Source organism: Cydia splendana, chromosome 14 (genome assembly GCF_910591565.1).
Source record: "Cydia splendana chromosome 14, ilCydSple1.2, whole genome shotgun sequence".
NCBI lineage: Eukaryota > Metazoa > Arthropoda > Insecta > Lepidoptera > Tortricidae > Cydia > Cydia splendana.
The window spans coordinates 6,315,087-6,337,535 of record NC_085973.1 but is presented as its reverse complement, the minus strand read 5'-3'; the positions used below and the strand labels follow the sequence as shown (position 1 = coordinate 6,337,535).

The following is a 22,449-nucleotide window of genomic DNA, read 5'->3' as shown; positions in this document are numbered from 1 at the left end:
AAGAAGAAGAGGTAACATAGCATCGTAACCTAATCTCTATTTATAATATAATTCTCAAAGATTGTTGCGATTTAGGAATGCATACAAATGCGTATAATTAATAATTCGTTGTCATACTTATACATATAACGCCAGATGTCACCATTTTCGGTGATTGGATACCTAAAATTCCTTGAAAATACTCGTACAGTAATTAGACAAATTATATCGTTCCTGTAGTTGATATTCGTACTTTTCAAACTAATTTTATTTCGTCATCACTCTGGCTGGAAGCAAGATGCACTACATAATCTGAAATGAGATCAAAGTATGATAAATTGTTAAGTTCTAATACTGCACCGCTCCTATGACTATCAAAGTTAAACACAGCAGTGTATAATCGTATTAGCATTATTCGATTTTTGCACGTTTTCCTCCTTTGGGTGGTTTTTCACGCTTATCAAGCCTATAGAAATGTAATAACTTCTCCTCCTTGACTTTTAAGGTTCCCGTACCCATAGGGTAAAAACAGGACCCTATTACTAAGACTCCACTGTCCGTCCATCTGTCTGTCAGCAGGCCGTATCTGATGAACCGTGATAGACAGTTGAAATTTTCACAGATGATGTGTTTCTGTTGCCGCTATAACAACAAATACTAAAAAGTACAGAACCCTCGGTGGGCGAGTCCAATTCGCACTTGTCCGATTTTTTCATTTATGAGGACTATCTTCACATAAACCAGTGATAGATCTCCCATCACACAATGTTACTAGGGTTGTAGGAGTCATGTTAAAATAGCACCTCTCAGTAAAGAACTTGTGAATTTGGCAGTTGTACATGCTGACTGGCAGAAATGGTTGGCAAATCGTCTTAGACACCAGACGAGTATGTTTACAAGCTGTTCTTGAATCATACATACATACATACATAGACTAAATTCATCTTTATATCAAGAATCTTGATATAAAGATGAATTTAGTCTATGTATGTATGTGTTAGCCGGACGTTATGACACATTTTTGAAACATATATCTCAAACTGTGTCATTACTCATTACCAAATTCCATCTGAATCAGTTTAAGTTACTTGCGCATTTATAACATTAAATAGTAGGAATTTTTAATAGGTATCTCTTTTAAGAAAGTAAGTAATATAGGCAGGGCCGGATTAACCCTAAGTCAAAGTAGGCAACTGCCTAGGGGCCCCGCCTCGGTTAGGGGGCCCCGGCGGCTCAGAGCGCACAAAAAAAAATTTGTTTCATAGGGGTCAAAATTCAAGCGGAATTATTTCATCCTTAATTTAAGAGTATGCTTTGTTATTGTTTATTTTTCGATCCATTCTTTAATTCAATGAAACTGTAATAAAACTGAAGCAATACGTTACAGTTTACGGGGCGTATATGCGTACCTGGGGCCCGTTTCTCAATAGCCTGTAACTTGTAATACAAGTGGAAGTCCCTTTCTAACAAAAGCTGTCAAAAAGTGACATCCGCTTGTGTTACAAGTTACAAGCTTTTGAGAAACGGGCCGGGCCCCTGTTTGTAAAGGTTTTCTGAAAAAATGTTACATTTACTTTTTTTCGAACAACCAACAACTTCTGGGTTATTTCGACTCAGAATCACGAGGACTATTGATTAAAACAAAGAAAAAAGTGTCCCCAGTTTTTCATACGAATTTTGGGTGTCAGTTTAGTGACGGTTCATACAAAATGTATGTATGTAAAAATGCGTCACAATAGTGACCTTTTTTCGACGATTGTCAGAGCGCTGCTTCCTTACAGCTCGGTCTTCGGCGTCGCTTTTTAAGAAATATCAACATTTATTTCAGTAGCTTGGTATTTTGCCTCGCATGAAAGCTCACTTCGCTAAAAGACGCTTCGGGCTTGTCGAGTAATGCGGAGATTGCTGAGCTTGAACTTTTCTTCAGGCTCACTTTTTACCTCAATTTACCATTGGTTTGTGTTCCTCATCTCCTCTACTTCAGCTTAGCCTTTGGCCTCGCTGCGCCTAGCTCGGCCTGCAGTCTCGCTTTTTAATACAATGGAATTTGGTTCGTGTCTGTGTTTAACTACTTATCCCGAAGCCTGAAAGGCTTTGAGTTCCCATGAAAGCTCGCCTCACTGGGGCACTTCAGACTTTTAGCCGCAGGTGAAGATCGGTACCTGGCCTGGCCTTTTAACAGGCTTTCACAATTTACGATATTGTTAAAAAAAATTGCGCTCGCTGCGCTCGCGTTTTTGGTAATAGGTTTTTTGGTTGACCCTCTATCTACATGTTAGCTTGACTGGTGAATTAATACAGTTAGGCCAACAAAAGTCAGCAATGATCAGCGGCAATGAGTTTAAAATAACACTTGCACTGCGTGTGCTATCAAAATCATTGCAGACTTATCTTGGTCTAAATCTAATAATGTTAACATACTTATGGAAATTCTTTATTACTAGGTTGATCCTAATCATGTGGCTCGGCGTTTTGTCTTATGGTCGGACAATCGCTGTTCAGCCTCGCAAAATATTAACTATTGAGAAAATCAACTTTGCGGCACTAATTGAGCGTAGCCTCGCTTATAATTTTCCATCAGAGGTAGATAGGAAATTGACGCTCAAGCGTACAGCTTTGGTATTCCACTGGGAATTGGCCTTAGGGCCGGCACACATACCCACGATACGACGTCGTATCGTGAGACGACGCGACATCGTCTCACGTTGCGACGTCGTGTAACGTTACGACGTCGTATCGTGGCGCGATACGACATCGTGTCGCGGCACAATACGACGTCGTGTCTGGACATTTTACGACGTCGTGTCACGTTGCGGCGCCGTAACGTGGAAATCTACGATGTGCATTGATTGATTCACGACACGATATCGCATCGTAGTTTTAGTCGACCACAATCAGACTACGATTCGAAAGTACCGTTAGCACAACAAATTAATAATTATACTCATATGTCATATGCCTTCATACTACAAGTCCATGCACTTTTTTTTCATAATGGCGTGACCATTGGGCTCGCAAGACAGCTCGCAAAGGCTCGAGTAGATAATGGCAATGACGGTAAACAGTCACTACATGCATATATTTTAGCGCTATTCTTTATGCATATTATGCTTTTTAGGGTTTCGTACCAACAATGTGGTTCCGTACAAAAAACCCTTATGACTCTGTCCGTCCGTCTATCTGTCACGTCTTTCATAACATATGAATCGCCATATCTGGCAATAAAATATAAATCGTGGAAAATGATTGATTAAGAATTTTCCACAAATATTGAATTATTTGTATAAAACCGTTTAATACAATTAATTCAATAATTGTGTAATAGGTAACTGTATTTTTTTGTTTTCAAAGCTTTAAATCTTCTTCATATAAATCGTAGAAGTAAGTACCTACCTATTTTCATTTATATGCACACTCTACCATTAAGAGCCCCTTGCACCAATCCCACTAACCCGAGGTTAAGCGGTTAAACCGTTAACCCAGTGTCAAATTATACTAGTAACCATGGTTACATTTACGGCATGTTACTACCATGACGTTGAAAATGTAAAAAATCATCGCAGTTAATGAAGATATAAGGATTGCAACAGACATGTTCTTGTTTTGCTGCCATTACCTCTAAGAAGTCGCAGAAAGTTTACTTAATGTTTACGCCGTAAGTTTTTACGACACGACGCCGCAACGTTATACGGCATCGTATAGTGCTCACGATACGACGTCGTAGGTTTCTACGACAGGACGTCGCAACGTGACACGGCGTCGTATAGTGCCCACGATACGACGTCGTAGATTTCTACGACACGACGTCGCAACGTTACACGACGCCGCAACGTGAGACGACGCCGCGTCGTTCCACGATACGACGTCTTATCGTAGGTATGTGCGCCGGCCCTTACTCCTAAAGGGCTCTCCCCACACTTGACTCAACGCGGAATCGCCAAAAACCGATAGAAAAAAGCTTTATGTCCAAGCAATAAGAGCGAAAAAAACATCGTTCTGACTATACTCGGATCGTCGGCTGAAGATTGAAATTAAAAACGCAAACTTATTTCCCTGTGCTAAACAACTAAACATGCTCTATGCAGAATTGACTGTAAGGGGGCCCAGAGCCTTGCACTGCCTAGGGGCCCCGACATGCTTAATCCGGCCCTGAATATAGGCGGTAAAGGGTTCAAACGACGGGATGAAATATGAATTCAATATACGCGATATAATCCGTTTCAATAATTTCATTTCATGAGTAACTATCGCGGTAACCAAAGACAATATTAAGTAATTCTTATGTTTTACTTATGGTATTATTTTGTTTCTAGGTATTAAGTTTGTATGCACTAATATTAAATTAAGTTTCATATTAATAAGTAATTATTTGTTAACTCTAAACAAATTTCATCTAAATCGGTTCAGCGATTTACGCTTGAATAGATAACGGAAGAGAGTAACTTTCGCATTTATAACATAAGTAGGGATTCATATCACTATAAGAATGTAATACTGTCACTCGAACTCAAAATCCGCACGCAACCCGCATGTATTTCCATGCCCCTGCGAGGGGTTACTTTAGGGCGCCCCCTGGCGGCACGTGTGTATTAACAATAAATCTAGTTTTATGGATCCTTTAGTGCTTTTCATAATTGGAAGACTGAAAAACATTTATGATAATACCGAACCGCAGACGCTAAACGGTTGAGTATATTAAAGCATTATAGTCTGGGTTTTATGCTTTTTATTGTTTTCCATATTCATTCAATTTAATATTTTTATGGACATCTTTCGTATTTTTTTCATTTTAGTTGACTTGATTACTTTTCTCGTAGCATTTCTATAGTAAAAAATATGTTACGATATATTTGGCCAATTTTCCCGCTACTATCTAATATGATGCTGACTGAATCAAGGGCATTTTTTCAATTTTCAAGCTACAAAACTGTAAATTTAGCGACACCAGAGGTCCAATAACACGAAAGATTTTCATAAATTCATTTTCCTCACAAAGCGCCAGTCCAAACAAAGGTATTTCCATCAACGCCTCACAAAGAAAGTGTCGCCGATCCATCTGTCAGTCTGTCTGAATGGGCTAATCTCCTGAACCACTGGACCGATTATGATGCGAATACCGTCTTTGAGCGTTTTCTTTTTGTGAAAGGATATTCGGACAGATGAGGTTTTCGTTTTAACGTGATTGCTTTGGTTAAATTGGTTGACTGCTAGCAAATGCCTTAAGGCAAATGGAGTTGTGAAATTATTAATTTTTGGCTCTTGAATGGATCAAAATCTGTCAACCTTCTGAAAAACTGGACTCTTGATTTTTTTTATATAAAACAAAATTAAACAAATCAAATCAATACTGCCGCGACGCTGTTACCTTAACGATTAAAATTCCGTAAGGCTCCTAAACTATAGCAATAAGTAATATAATATAATATAGCGTATTCTTTGAATATTCATTACACAGTATCTATTTTCTCGACCATGAACCATCCTCCTGGGTAATGGGTAAAATGGGTGTATCTGTATACTAACTACTAATTAGGTGCCTACGTTATAACTTATAATGCCTCAAATACTTTAGGCTGCAAAAGTTGCAAAACATGTAAAAGACAATATACAGCCAAATCCAAAAACACACACCTAGCTCTTCGTTTCTAATAAAGAGCGGCAGTTTCACGGCTGTACGTTCTAAAACTAATAATATGTATATCTTAAACAAGCAAGTTGCAATAGCGGTGTCTTTCTCCTTTAAAATGTTGATTTATAAGCGTTCAAAAACCACACTGTGAACAATACGGCACTGCTTGTTATTACGCCCGGAATGTAGTCTAAACTTCTGTTAGATTACAGACCATTTTAATTCTACAGTCCTGTAAACCCTCCGTGATTCTGCTTTATACCCTACGCTGCCGAGCGAGCGATCATTTTTGAAGTAACATTTATTAAATTGATTTTGAACAACGGCAAAGTTAAGTTGGTGCTGATCTTTACATCGACTGCTCGCTTAAGGGCTCTCGTAAAGACTTTATCACGTGACCCATAAGGGTGATAATTAATTGTGTGGGGTTTAAATTAAGAGTGGGTCGTCACAACTTCGTGGTGGCCGGTGATGGGATGAGTCACATCGGTATCGTGCATTCTTCACTCCGCGTGTATATCCGTTTTCAAGGGTTTTATTTTGTTTTTGAGTCTAATGGGTCATTGGAATACGTTTGCCACCGTAATGAGTATTAATGAGAGTCATTGTTTCGTTAAATTATGTTATTTTAAGTTGGAATTTATTAAATGGGGTGCAGAACAATTTTTCTATGGAAAAAATATGCCGGGATAACGCAAGGAAGAAGAAGAACACACCTTCAAACATAGGTTGTGTTTAATAAATTAACAAATGCTGCATCAAGCAACCTTGTGATTGTGTCGGTGTGGGACCAAAACAAGGATTAGGTACAGTCAACGGTAAAAATATGGGTGTAGACAACTTACTCAAAAATATGTCCCATAGTTCTTAATTCACTGACATAAGAGTTATGGGACATATTTTTGAAATGATTTGTACACCCATATTTTTACCGTTGACAACCTATCTTGCACTTCTATCGCTTTTTGAAAAATATAAGAGTTACATATTTTATTTAAGTGTTAGACATATTTTGATATAACAACACAATCTCTGTAATGTTCTACTCAATTATACAGTATTAATCCGTTAACAATATTCTGCGGCACCACGCATAACAAACAGCCGTATCAACCAATGGAAAACCAGTTTGAATTTGGAATTTAGTGTGCCAAATTACGATATATAATCTAACGAGTTACAGGTGTTATACGCTGTGGAGCAGTCATGGAATCGTATAATCTTGTAATAGAGACCTTTTCTACTTATGTAGCCTACGCGCTCTACACACCTCTTAATTCATCACAAATCACAAAAACCGGCAGAGACGCAGTTAGAATGAGATAGTAATACATATTTCTCTTTCAGACACTTATATAGGTGCGTTTATCCCTGTTTAATACGCTTACGTTAACCGAAGTAAGTATAATGTGTTAAACACGTCTGTCGACCGACATATGATTTTTTGTTGTCGCGTTGCACTTAGTCTTTACTTTAACCCTAAATACCAAGTCAGTCTTCTTGATCGAAAATAAAAACATGTTTGGAGTGCCGTATGTGGGAAATATATAGGCCCTTAGCCTGGTAAAGGGTTAAAAAATCTACTTTTAGAGTAAGTAACTAACTTGAGCGACGCCACCAAAAATATAAAATATTCTAAGTATAGGTACCTACTCAGTACTTACATTGATCGACGACCGGTCTGGCCTAGTGGGTAGTGACCCTGCCTGTGAAGCCGATATGGTCCTGGGTTTGAATCCCAGTAAGGGCATTTATTTGTGTGATGACACAGATATTTGTTCCTGTCATGGTTGTTTTCTATGTATTATATGATACCTATGCTAGGGCTTTTTTTATTTTATTTTATAAGTAAACAAAAACCAACATTCTATGTATTTATATATTATATATATCGTTGTCTGAGTACCCACAACACAAGCCTTCTTGAGCTTACTGTGGGACTTGATCAATCTGTGTTAGAATGTCCTATAATATTTATTTTATTTTTATTTATTATTTTTATTGACCCCATAATTAACGAATAATTTATTTGAATACAAAATGAGTTAGTTGACTCGAGTCGGATAAAGGTAGGTCACCTCTGCATCGTTTTGACCTCTTTAACTCTGATCAATCAACTGGTGAACCAGAAATTGAGTGATCTTTATTTCGCTCTAGACTTGGTGAAATTAAATTAGGTAGGTAACGAAATTTTGAAATCAAAATGATAATAAAATACTCTGTTTTGGACTGTTTGGCTTTTTGCGCTAACTGATATCAGATTTGAATACCAGGGGGGCGATTTTTGAATTCCGATCGCTCGATTTCTTCACTCAAAAATAGATGAAAACAGCGAAAAGCTAATTTTTTTAATACGAGTGAAGAAAATTTGGAATCTAGTGGTATTGACCACTCGTTTTCAATTCTATTGGCAGAATATAAATGCCTAATAGTGGAGATATTATTGAACGAAATACACGAAATCGAGCTAGTCAATTAGGCTGTTTGGAGAGATCTAGCGCTGTTACATAACGTTAAATATAACATTGTATGACAGGGACAACATAATAAAACATTATCAATACCTACTATAATGAACCTGTCACACTAAAAACAGCCAGTGTGGGAGCACCATACAGGCATGACGCAAATCAATAAAAGATCACTAATTGAACTTGCATATCAACAAAACCTATTGGTAATGTCGCATTGTGTTTTACTCTAACGGTATTGCGTTGGGAAACTCCTATTGCAACAGATTCATTCAGTATTTTATTCCGTAATTCATCATAATTATGTCATTTTGTTACATGTACGACGTACGGGCTAATTGCATGATAAAATGTCTAACAAATGTTATAAGAAATTTTTACAAGACATTGTCGTGTGAAACTGAATTGAAAAATTCTAAATGTTAAAAAAATGTCTTAAATAACTACTTAGAGTCTGTATTCAAAATAAAATGATTCAAATAAGGTTTTCATTGCTAGCTTTTACTTACTTATACATATGTAAAGTAATATGATTTTGTATTTTGTATGATTTTGTTGTATAATTTTTATTGAATGTATTGAATTTTTAAATGTTTTAATGTTAATAATGTAATTAATGTGTAAGTGTTTTGGTCCAGCACTGTAAACTTGCATGTGGTTTTAAATAAATGAAATGAAATGAAATAAGATAAGATGTTAGCCAAAAGGAAGGTTCGCTGGTTACATAAAGAGAACTTCAAGTATTTCAACATTTGTTTGATATAATGTAATAGGTAGAAAGCTAAATGTAACCTATCAAAGCCATCAACTGGTAGTAGGTACCTATAAAGGTCCTACATCATGAAAACAAACAAAGGAACCACTTTAAATAATTAAGAAAAGTAAACCAAACAGCAAAATTAAATGATAGTTGCTTAGTAGCTCTCACTCTCACCATTCATAATCAAGTGCTCAATGACACTCGCACTAAACGGTCTTTAAGCTGTTTAAACAAATGATTACCTATCACAGCAATTTATACAATCACTCACCACTCACGTAAGATATACTTTGACTATCTACAAATAAAACGCATTTTCCTTTGACACGACTGTCCCCGTCCAATAACCAGGAGCCCTATTGTTGCTTACGCGAAGATGTAATCTCTTATTTTATTATTACCTGAGTTAAAAGGGACAGCGGCGCTTTCAAAAGAAATTCTACCCTGTTACGTTGATACAAGATTAATTTTCCAATGCAACGAGTGCTGAGTTGTAGTGTTATTTTTTTAAATATAGTTGCTGGATCTGGACCGTAAGGCGAGATGACAAGATACGTTAATTTTGTTTTACATTTGAATACTGTTGCTAGGCCATGACCGGCGGAGGTCTCAATAGATAAACAATTTGTCTTTGTGTATTGCTTTACAGTTGAGAAAAAGCTTTCCTTAGAGTATCGAGATATAAATTGCTAATAAGGAAAACTTTTCTAAGAAGTTGGATTGTAAGTTAATTAAGGCTAATGTTATTGTTATCGAGAAAAAGTCTTCTCTTGTTTAGGTATTTCTTTAAGGATATGACGGGAAGAACATAGGCACCTGGCATATAAAAAAATTAAAATAAATAGGTAAATAAAGTCGAACTGAGCTAACTATATGCACCAACTTTAACGTGAGAAAGTGTGGATAGGTAGGTCGTATACCTATGTTGAAACTGTATATGGTATTTTTTATATTTTTTTCATTTACCTACTTATTATTTTGCATTTAAAGACACTGTATAGCGATTTTGAAATTGAAACAATGGCATTTTGTTCCCAAAGCGCTTATTCTACATTAATACCGTGTTAGGATTTTTCCAGATTTGATATAGTGGTAGTTAATATTTGGTCCATTTTGAGTACACAATACACATAAAAATATTATTCGAATTTGCTAATAGCCGGCCATGTGTAACTATAAATAGATTCACCTTGTCTCCGAAAATATCAAAATCGTACCAAATCTCCAAATAATACCGAAAATGTAAGAAGATTTATTTTAAAAATAATTACGTCACGCGATGTTAGCACTTCCCCGATATTTATTATGTTACAATTTACGCAATTACGTACGTACGTACGTAGTATGTACTTTTATTTCAATCAATTAATTAATAAACGAACACAAAGCAAAACAATTAACCTGTTTTCAAATAATCAACCAATTAAATACTTACATTTTGTCTTAATATGTACCTAATACAATACAATTAGGGTTGCCAGGTGGTCGGGATTTGGCGGGATTCTCCCGATTTTTAGCTTGTGTTCCCGATTCCCGACAAAGTGAAAATTGTCCCGAAAAACAGCTTCACGTTATATTATAAAACAATAATTTCAAGTTCCGAACTGTCGTCGAGCGAGCGAGCGACCCGCGTCGAGCCGCGAATCTTTTTTGTTTGTTCGAGATATCAATAGTAGTTTATGTGACTGCTACATAATGAGAGGCATTAAAATACGAGTGTGGGTTTAAGAAACGAACGTTAGTGAGTTTCTTAATAGGATCACACGAGTGTTTTAATGCCTAATATGTACAGTTACATACACTACTTTATCTAAATTATTTATTTATTTTTTAATTTAATTTTAATTAATTTATAATGTACTTTGACGATGCAAAAGCGATTGTAAAATCCTACTTGATTAAATGATATTCTATTCTATTCTATTCTATTCTAAACACATACTTAAAACTAACTAAAAGATAAACTGTAAGTACGTCAAATGGCGGTGAATGAAAACTTTTTTCACGCATGTCACACATCCGTAGTTTTTTTTAATTCCTAGATCAAAGAATGAACTCCCTATTCTCATGTCACTCGAGATCAAATATCGTGCGGTTTATATTTAAAAAACATACTAAATTGACGTTTCGTATCGATAACTGTTTCAATATCTATGGATACTAGAATAGAGACCTACTTGAGTTTTGGCTGCTGTTCCAAATTTAAACTCATTACCTACAAAAATCTATAACGTTATGTACATTAAAGTACAAATTTTCCTACTACCACAGATAAGAAAATTCTCATAGTAAAATTGGTTGCAATAAAGCTTGTCATTTCCTACGGTTTCTGAACGCATTATAGAGCACTAATGACATGTGTGTAGATAAAGAATTTATAGGTTTTATTTTTATATAAAAACGTCTATGGGCAGAGCAGCTGACGTAATGCCAATAATGTAAAATATCCTTGTTTTTAATACAATTACTTTAATTTGAATGTTTTTTTTTTCCCGACTTCAGTCCAAAATCCCGAAAAATTGATATTTATTCCCGATAATAGCGTCTTTCGATCTGGCAACCCTAAATACAATATAGGTACTTAGGTAGGGTGGTTGCGCCAGTTTTCGTCAAGCCCTAGTTTTCATCCACTTGACGAAATTTGAATATAAACCTACATTGCTGCACAAATTTGGACTTATTGCAATCTTTAATGTCTTAACAATATATCTATCTAAGTACATTAAAATGATATTTCGTAAGGAGCAAATTAAAAATAATGGAATATATTTTACAGTACATGGTGCTACTTTACCGCCTTAGTGCGGTAATTAGCACAATACGTGCCTATGTCAAAAATTTAAAGGGCCATGTGTACTTGTGTAGGTACTTACTGTAAAACGTTGTACAATACACATACGACATTTGTATCGTAATGTACTAATTTGCTAATCCGTCAAGTGGACGAAAACTAGCGCAATGATAGAGGGCCAGTTGGATATTGGATTTTAAGGGCGTTTTTAATTACGATTTTGTTCAAAGTATAAACTTCACCCTAGCATAGAATTTAATTATCATATTTTTATTATTCGACGACAATATAAACCGGAGGAAAACAGCGACTTGATTGGTCGTTTTACGACTTTGCTAATGGCCGGGCCGTAACGTGCTGCAGCAGTACTGCTAGCGCCATCTGTGGGGGAGTGGCGGAACTAAACAACGTTAATGCATGAACTTTAGTGCAAAAATACAAAAAGAGGGTCAAAAGTTAAAAGTTATGTTGTTTCTAACATACATTGAGTTATAAAGGCTTAATACCATAGCTACTTATTGGTGAATCGTTTAGTGGTGTAATATAATAGGTACTAGGTACTACAAAAACTTACCATGACCTGAAATTATTTTATTTAGGTAGGTACACGGTTAGAGCATAAAATTCTGCCTGATTTTAATACTATTCTTATAAAGAAAATAACCGATATCAAGAAATGTATTAATAGGATATATAAAATAAGTCATGTCCTATATAACGAAATTAACTACCTAAGGGAAGAAAATAAATGTAGTAGGGCTAAATTTAAAACTGAGTTAAAAAATACGTTATTGGATAATATACCCTAACATTTAAACTGTACTAAAATATACCTGAATTTAGTTGTTAAGTTAAGTTTAGTATTTAGTGCATAGCATAATATGTATGTCTGTGAAGATGAGCGCGATCTCGCCAACAAACTGCAATTGCAGTTTGGCGAGGAATATAATGTTTAAAAAGTGTTGTGTACTTTATGATAAATAAATAAAAAAAAAAAAAAAAAATGTATTTATAACTGAAACATCGATTTAAACTTTAAAATATTTTGTTTGCAGACAAGTTTGCACATAAATAAGATGCTTCTTTAATAGTTAATTTATGTTTTAAATTTATTGCCATATTTCATCAGTAAGTAAAAACGTTTTCAAGAGTATTTATTAGGTAGGCTTTCTTTAATTAAAAGTACAAAAGCAACATACTACAGATCATTAGAGTAGAAACCGGGCAAGTGCGGGTCGGACTCGCGCACGAAGGGTTCCGTACCATAATGCAAAAAACGGCAAAAAAAACGGTCACCCATCCAAGTACTGACCCCGCCCGACGTTGCTTAACTTCGGTCTAAAATCACGTTTGTTGTATGGGAGCCCCACTTAAATCTTTATTTTATTCTGTTTTTAGTATTTGTTGTTATAGCGGCAACAGAAATACATCATCTGTGAAAATTTCAACTGTCTAGCTATCACGGTTCGTGAGATACAGCCTGGTGACAGACGGACGGACGGACGGACGGACAGCGAAGTCTTAGTAATAGGGTCCCGTTTTACCCTTTTGGTACGGAACCCTAAAAACTAGGCTAAACGTTTACGTGGTTTTCGTTTCTAGTTTTACTCACTGTTAGTGATCCGTGATTTAGGTACCTAATCCAAAAAGTTTCTAGGCGTACCGTCAACCGGGGTGAATAGGGATGGCTGGGGTAAATAGGGACATAACTGGGTATTTTTTAAGAAATTGTCAGGTAAATCACATTTTAAGTTTTGAAGGTATTTAGGTATTTTTAACAACGACCTTATAAAAATGGGGTAATAAATCTATACCATTCGTTTTTAGGGTTCCGTACCCAAAAGGTAAAACGGGACCCTATTACTAAGACTTCGCTGTCCGTCCGTCCGTCCGTCCGTCCGTCTGTCTGTCACCAGGCTGTATCTCACGAACCGTGATAGCTAGACAGTTGAAATTTTCACAGATGATGTATTTCTGTTGCCGCTATAACAACAAATACTATAAACAGAATAAAATAAAGATTTAAATGGGGCTCCCATACAACAAACGTGATTTTTGACCAAAGTTAAGCAACGTCGGGCGTGGTCAGTACTTGGATGGCTGACCGTTTTTTTTTTGCATTTTTTTCCGTTTTTTTTTTCATTATGGTACGGAACCCTTCGTGCGTGAGTCCGACTCGCACTTGCCCGGTTTTTTAATAGGTATGAACTAATTTCAATTAAGTAGGTACCTACTTAGATATTTTCTAATAGCCTTCACTCAATGGATTTTTCCAGTCCGTCAGACAATCTTATTTAAAAACTTTTATTCCTAGGTATTAATACAGATCATATACCTATTCATACAAGAATATAATACAAATTATAAAAAGCTACAAACATGGCATAGTCAATACACACGTACCTACACTTTATTTTGTAATTTTAAAGCAATCCCATAACACCTACAGAAATAACAGCCACCTAGAGTTTTACGCAAAATAACACAAACACAAGTAGGAATATCAAACGACCAATCGCCAAGAAATCGACCGATTCTTCCGACCAGTCTTACAACTCGTCTGTTGGCACTCTAAAATCGAAACGCTGTCAAAACCTCGTATCTCTAACGTTTACCAAGTTAAAATGTAAACTCTATCTTCAACGCATTGAGATCCATTTTGCAATGAATGTAGAAGGATATTTACGAGCATCTACCAATTGTTTGTAGAATTTTGTCCGTAGCTCCCAACTCAACCTCGCTTCATTAATATTTGATCAAGAATCGGGAGATTAAGGCATAAAAGTTTCCAAATTATGGCGGAGATTCTATTTAATGCGTCAAACGAGTTTTCCAAAGGTCCTTAGAAGAAAATCGCTAGAGACATGACATTTAAGGCGATCAATGCATTAATAAGCATGGAAAGGTGAAAAATGCTGAAAATCTCGCACGTTACTGTATTACATTTTGAGTCCGGTGGGCATTTATTCACGTTCCTATCATAAATATATAAAATAAATGGGTTAGATGTTGATACAATGTAGTAAGGTATGTAACGACAAGAATTTGATTTCTGTACCATTTCGAACTTATTAGTTACAGTGTCCAACAATAACGACAACCTTAGCGACTTTCATATTAATTGTCACACGTAGGTATAACGAGTCTTAAAACTTTCGGCTCAGCCGAAAAATGATACAGATTTCAAAGAGACCCATCCAGCGATACCCGCAGCATCGGATTTGAAGGGAAAATGTCATCCCCAGTCCCCCACTTTACGTGAAACAGCTTTTATAATATATTTTCAAGATTTTTTTGTATTTATTTATCTCTTCTTAATCGCTCCCCCATTGCTAAGGATCGTGACTCCACTTGCGCTTTATGAATTGCCTCCAACTGTTTCGGTCTGTGGCTTGATGGAGGGCGGTGGTAACAGGTAGCTCCAGCTGTTCGGAGATCTGTATTTATTTATAAGTATACATAAAAACTGCAATTTTCTAGCACTAAAGGATGACTTACGTTAGACCGGGCCGGGCCCGAGCCGATGCCACACTTGACATGTCATTTTCTATGACGGCTGATCGGTGATCACGTGGTGCTTTCGAAAACGAAACCCCGGCCCGGTCTAGCGTGAGTCATCCTTAATGGTCACTGAGTAGAGTGAGTAGCGGAAAGACGGACGAAAAGACGAACATGGTCAAACTATAAGACGCTAAAGAACCATAAAAGACCAAGAGAAAATGAGCGAAAGCGAGGGTATTTATATAATTACAGCGTGCATCAATCATCCTCTTAGTCCTGTGGAGCAAGTCAACCGCGGGCCGCTCGCTAACGAGTTGCCAATAGATACGACGATAATGGAACCTTTCGACCTTTCGATGTTGTGTTGTACTAAATACATTTTTCCAAAACTAGAAATTTTATGAAAATTTTATCATACCTAAATACCTACCTAATTCATATCTGTAACTTGCTTATACTTCTTGCTAAGTGTTAAAGTATGTACATATGTATTTAATTCATGTTAGATTTTCAAGCGAGGCCAAGAGTGCGAGAAACTAAAAGAGAAAAAGAGAGAGCGAGTCAAATTAATATCATATAGGTAGCGCTTCAAACAACTTTGTCAGTAGAAAAAGGCGCGAAATTCAAATTTCCCTTCGCGCCTACAATTTTCAAATTTACCGCCTATTTTTACTGACAAGATCTGCTTGACCAACTATATCTACTTATCTGGTATCATCTAGCTCACGTTCATTTTTTGATGCGAACGCGATTCACACAGACCACACAGTACCTACTATCATATCAATATCAAAACAATATTGATATCTAAAATCTGAATGCCGCTCCAGTTGAATTAAAACTGTCCTTCAACATCGCTTGAAACATCGCGGCATTTTCGAGCCGGATATTCATTAGGCAACATTTGTTAATAAACACTGTAAGTATTTATAGCACTGTTTATAAACAAACAGTCTTGCACGATGTTGCATCACCTCTGTAAACATGTTTATAAACTAGGATGATGAAACATTGTTGCATAAACAATGTTGCCAGATCGCACACCACGTTGCGCGCCAGACACGCGTCAGTCCCGCGCCACTCCCCAACAAGCGCACACGCTCGCAACATGGCGGTAACGGTAACCTACACCAACGAACTCGTGCTGCAACTCGTCCAAGCCTACAAAAACCACGACGTCCTCTGGGACTCTTCGAACCCCGATTTTAAAAACAGAACGAAGAAAAACGACGCGTGGGACGACATCGCCAATACCGTGAATATCCCGAGAAGGGAAGTTGAATCCAAAATACATACGTTGCGTTCGCAGTTCGCTAGAGAGAAGAAGAAAATATCTCAGTCGAGAAAAAACGGGAATGAGTTGAAATACTCTCCGTGGTTTGCCTACGAGCCGATGAAGTTTTTATTGAAAGGAGAAACAGAGACTGAAGGATTTGATAACTCTGAGATGCGAGTAAGTCCTTACCTTAGGACTTCACTCACCTTGCAACAATAGTATGCGATTTTCGATACGTTGCGTACATACCTACTTAGTAAGACGTGTATCGAAAATCACGTGCCATTTGTTACAAGGTCTGTGGAGCTCTTTTTCCGACTACTTTAAAGTCAATACCCATGTTAACGTCAACCGGGGTGAATAGGGATGGCTGGGGTGAATAGGGAAAGAACTTAAAATGTTATTTACCTGCCAATTTCTTTAAAAATACCCACAAAAATTCATTCGATTGAAAATAGTAGTAGATTTTGTATGATACAATTTGTGTCGGTAGTTATTAAGAAATTCTGACAATTTCTTAATAGGTAACTAAGCGAGCAAATCACATTTTTTATTTTGTCCCTATTCACCCCATCCATCCCTATTCACCCCGGTTGACGATATGTCTTTAGTATAAAATAAACACTGATCGACATAGGTACCTATTGCTTGGTTTGCCGTTTACGTGTTGATGCCGGTCGCATGTAGGATGTTATTTACCGAGGTGTTACTTCCTTCACCTCTGCATTTGATTCGAATTATAATTGCATTGATTTATTTTCCAAGATAATATTTGACTGGGGTTCCCCTCTTCTGGCATAATATTGTTTGTCAGAAATACACTTCGCATAACATGTATCGCAGAAACACTTTTAGTAGAATGATAATTAGGCATAAATATTACTTTGCATTATTATTACTAAGCATACAACACATTTTGCAGCATATTATTTAGCAGAAGATTACTTTTGCAGACTTTCGCTTAGCATAATTTTATGTACCATAATCATCCTGCAGCATACTTTCATTATGGCATAATGTTTTTCTACTTGCAGAAAAGTGGATTAAGTACGTTAAGAAATAACTGTGACCCGCAAACAAAATTGAACCTGTGCCAGAAAAGATTATGTTAGGTTGTAACTGCGGCCTCCTGTATAAAACGAACGGCTCCCATAAAAGTGGGTTAGGTTAGGTTAGAACTGCGACCTCTTACCAAACGAACGGCCACCAGAAAAGTGAGTTAGGTTAGGTTAGGTTACCTTATAGCAGCCACCTTATAGCTTATAGTTCGCCATATAGCAGCGAGGCGGCAACAGAGGGGTTTTAGTGGGTAAACCTGGGGTCTCATTAGCCCACAACAGGGAGTCCCAGATAACCATCCCGGCCAGTCCCCGCGCCGGGTGGTATGCGTAAAGCATTTCCCCTCAAAAAAAAAACAAAAAAAGGGTTAGAACTGCGACCTCATACAAAACGAACGGCCACCAGAAAAGTGGGTTAGGTTAGGTTAGAGCTGTGACCTCCTACAAAAACGAACAACTGCCAGAAGAATTGATTAGGTTAGAGCATAATATTGATATGCGTACTGGCTATTATAAATTAATGGAGCAATTTTTTTATAATATTATTTTATTACCCGACAGACTTTATACTGATTCTTTTACCATATACACATACACCATAAACACTTTAAAAACTAGTAAACAGGAATTCCATCATAACTCTGTCCGTCAGTATGTTACCACTTCGCTAAAGAGAATAAATTGAAAGTCCTCAAATTACATAAAAACAATTTCTCAAAGTACAAAATTATTATTAAATTTAAATTATTAATTTCTCAAAGTAGGTAGGTATATTAAAACGTTCATAATAATAACTAAGCTAATTTTAAAATAGCACCTATTGCCTTCAACAAGCCGAGTTTTGTGTATAATCGTTTCGGTTATTTAGAATTGATTCAATGCGTTGCATTTTATCTAAGACTCATAGTCTAATAAAACATGGTCTTCCATTCCCAGAGTGACACGGGCCTACGTCACAACAACATGGCCGCTATATATAGCGCTATCGCATATTATCATATAGCGCTGTCGCATGATGACGTAGGCCCGTGTCAGTTAGGTGACCTAGAAAAGACGGGAATGGAGTACCAGGCGGAGTATATTATTATACCATGCTAAGACTCTCTTTTTTTTCATAATAATGGCAATACAAGTAGAAATTCTTGAACACTCAGTAATCTCAATCTCAACTGTCTATCATTTATCGTAAAATGTATGATTGAAACACATACAACTCGCTAAAACAGACGAAGAACGGAGGCTCAGTAATAAGTAGTAAGGTCCGCGGTGGTTCCATGTGGAACCAAAAACCCTAAAAACTATGAAAATTACTTTAACCTTCAACCGACTCCAATTTCGCCAATTTTGTCGCCAATTTATTTTCACAGCACATAACTTAAAAGGACATCGCGTCGAAGATATTGCAGCATTTTCTTTTCCTTCATTAGTATCACTTCTTTTCTTCTTTCTTTTAGGATCTTCAAATCCGAAAAAGCTTTGCGGGATAAGATATGCGAATAATTTTTTCTCCCGGGTAGAAACTAGGAATAACATAGCCGTATCGCAATGTAGGTAGATGCATTAAGAAGGCTGCCAGCCCGCTCACAAATTACGCGTTGAGAGCTCTTTCTATTTTTTTTACATTATATATATTTCATAACTTCCCTCTTTCTACTTCACTAAGTTAATTAGTGTTTGCTCTAATATCGTGAGGTGATAGTCTGTACCTATTTAATACTGGTACTGGTAATAAAATCCTCTTTGAATACAATTTTTTTACATCACTGATAAAAATGGATCGCTCGGCATATTAAAGCATGTCGAGTGATCCATTATTATCAGTTCAGAATCATTTTTGTAGTCGCTACTGTATAAATTGTTGGTAATTGATGAAAAAATTACGAGAAAATTATGATTTTCAGCCTTTGACTAAGTATAACAATTACCCATACTATAAGCATTTTTATTTATTTTTGTTTCAGAACAGCCACAACGATGAACTCTCCGAGCCTTACCACGTCGAAAATTTCCACATAGCCGCCCCCATCCCAATGCTTTACGAATCTACAGACACAACAGCAAACTTATCAACCAACTCAAGGAAAAGAATCAATTCGTACGACGATAAATCTGATGACCCTATGGGATATGGATTTGCTAAGCAATATCGGCCAAGTTCAAAATCTGGTCACGACGAATTTGAAATTTACGGACAATATGTTGCTTCGGAACTAAGAGAGACTAAAGATCTGCACTCTGTCCTAATAGCGAAACGTTATATAAACGATATATTGTTCAACGCACGCATGGGAAAATATCGTAAAGATTCTGCTGGCAATAATAGCAAGAGTAGAGGTATTAAAACTGAACGTGATCATTATTCTGATGTGAATGATGATGAATAAAACACATGTCTAAAAGCATGGAGTTTTCATGAACTTATAAGTACCCCAGCGATAATGAGAATTTGGTCAAAGAATGAACCAATTAAAAATGTAAGTACCTAACCACGTAAAATTTCAAAATGTAAGTAATTTCAGTAAAAGGGTGCTTTAAGTGCCTTAGATTAAATGTACACATTTTTCAGCTATTTATAAATAGCATGAAAATTCGTAGGTACTCCTTTTTTTTATTAATTTTATTTATAACACTTTAAACTCTCGCGTTTTGTACACATATTTAATTACACAAACGGGTCTTTCCGTGACCACAGCTGGTGCAACTCAGCTGAAACGTCGGAATTAAAGGTAAAAACAATGAAATTATATCGCGGTAGACCCGTTTGTGTAATTAAATTTTATTTATTACTAAAAGAGTCAAAGAGTGTAAGGAATAACAACCTGCAAGCCTAGTGATAGGTACAATAACATTAATATCCCGTTTCTAAATCTTTCGTTGAGGACCTTACTGTACCAAGATCATGACGATGTAAAAATACTCCAAGGTAGGATTCATCAAAAAAACAAGACCGAAGTGATCCCATAAGTGTTCCGTGAACAAAGTTTTGTACGGTCACGGAACACTAAAAATGCCACTAAGTGCAACTCCACGGAAAATTCTAATGATAACTATTCAAAAACATCATATTTATTTTATTCCTGCCATTTCTGTGTTAATTTGTAGGCAAAGCTGTTTATCGTTAAGCTTAGATATACCTAAGCACCTACACAAATACGCTTTCAAAACGAAAAAATATTACAAGTTTTCGTGTAATCCGACCTAGAAATTATATAACGATACACGAGGTGCGCCCATAAAATAAATAGGTTAATAGGTATCAGGTATGACTTATACGAGAGAGGATTCAGAGAATACACACGAGCCTTAACATACCATTTTAACCGGTAGTGAACAGGTAGGCTCTGTTTACAAAGTGGCTCTAAACCATAATATTATTTGCGAGGACATAGATTCAAATCATCTGATTCTCGCGTCTGTATAACTCTGTCGTCAGTCTAATAACATCTTTTGGTCGTTTGGATCCTTCTGCGTTTACGATCTTTTATGAAAACAGGGGAATTCACAGCACAAAGTCGGCACGTAGCTTCCCCGCGTCTCCCTTTGACACAGATTATACTGTAATATTACAGGAGAGGCCAATTTTTCAAGAAATCACTACACTAAATAAGAGTATAGTAAGTATATTACACTACACCTTATAAAACAAGGTCCCCCGCCTCGTCTGTCTGTTTGTTTGTATGTATGTTCACGATAAACTCGAAAACTAACGAACGGATTTTCATGCGCTTTTCACCTATCAATAGAGAGATTCTTGAGGATGGTTTAAATAGGTTTAGGTGTATAATTTGTTAAGGTTTTGTGTAACCCGTGCGAAGCCGGGGAGGTCGCTAGTAAATAATAAAACAAGCTTCCATAATGTGTGTATCTAAACAAAAAACGAAGGAATGGAAATTGCACGCTTCTGGAAAACTTCTGAAGGCTGGAAAAGCGATCGGACTGATGTTCCAAGTTCGAGTCTTGCCCAAAGACCGCATTGGAGACCGGATCACCGGATTTTTTCCATTTTTCCTTTAATATAAAAATTTGTAGTAGGTCTCGCTCGTTGCGATAATAAAGGTTTTACATGGCGTAGCGTGAACTAATCTGGCCGTGGGCGAAATCGCATCTGCGAGGCCTTTTTCTCTCAATCGCCTCGCGCGAGCCCCTCTTGGGGAGCGAGGCCGTAGACGACGGCCCACTTCGCCCACTCCTAGCTACGCCACTGTAAAAGTGGCACATCTAAAGTATCGTGTAATCTATGCCTGTAGGGTGGTGGGTGTAGCAGAGTGTTGTTCGCTGTAAACGTCCAAAGTGATCACAGTTGGAATTAAACTGAAGATCGATTCGTAATGTAAAGAATGAAGGTGTTTACTTAATAAGGGATGAGTTTAAGTTTCTAAAACATTTTTATTATTTCTTAGGCTTATAAAAAGGAAAATGATACTGTTTGCATGGAACGCGCCACATAATAAAATAAATAAGTAATAGTACTACCGTACAGAAAGAACACTTCCAACAAAACCGAAGTTTGACAGCGGTTCAGGGACGAATTCAGGCGATTCAGGGTGCGTGTCTGGTTGCTGCTGTTAGGGCTGAACCCCTGGGGCCTGGCTCCCGCGGGCCGGACAGTCTGGGTGTATAAGTGTGAAAGTAACTGAAACCTCTTCACGCTTCAACCGTTGAACCAATTTAGATGAAATTTGGTATGGAGATAGTTTGAGACCCGAGAAAGGACATAGAATAGTTTTCATCGATCATCATCATCATCCCACGCAGATGAAGTCGCGTGCAGAAGCTAGTTTCTAATAATGGAGAAAGGCGACCATTGTTAGGATTTAGATATACACTGGATATACAGGGTGGCCAAAAAATAAGTGTCAAAAAATCAGGGAGGTTTTGGGAATATACTGAGCAATTTTTATTTTACTATGGAACCAAACCCGAATACGCGAAATAAAATTTACCCTTCCATAGAAAATGGACCAGCCTAAATGTACGAAACAGC

At 36.9% G+C, this 22,449-nt stretch overlaps 1 protein-coding gene across 1 annotated transcript; it reads left to right on the top strand.

The window, feature by feature from the left end:
- Positions 1-16,232: 16,232 nt before the first annotated feature.
- LOC134796984 (uncharacterized) lies at positions 16,233-19,849 on the top strand. The gene is made up of 2 exons (XM_063769177.1): positions 16,233-16,584; positions 19,427-19,849. The coding sequence occupies exons 1-2, from the start codon at positions 16,240-16,242 to the stop codon at positions 19,847-19,849; spliced, it is 768 nt and encodes a 255-aa protein (XP_063625247.1). The 5' UTR covers positions 16,233-16,239.
- The last annotated feature ends 2,600 nt before the right edge of the window (positions 19,850-22,449 follow it).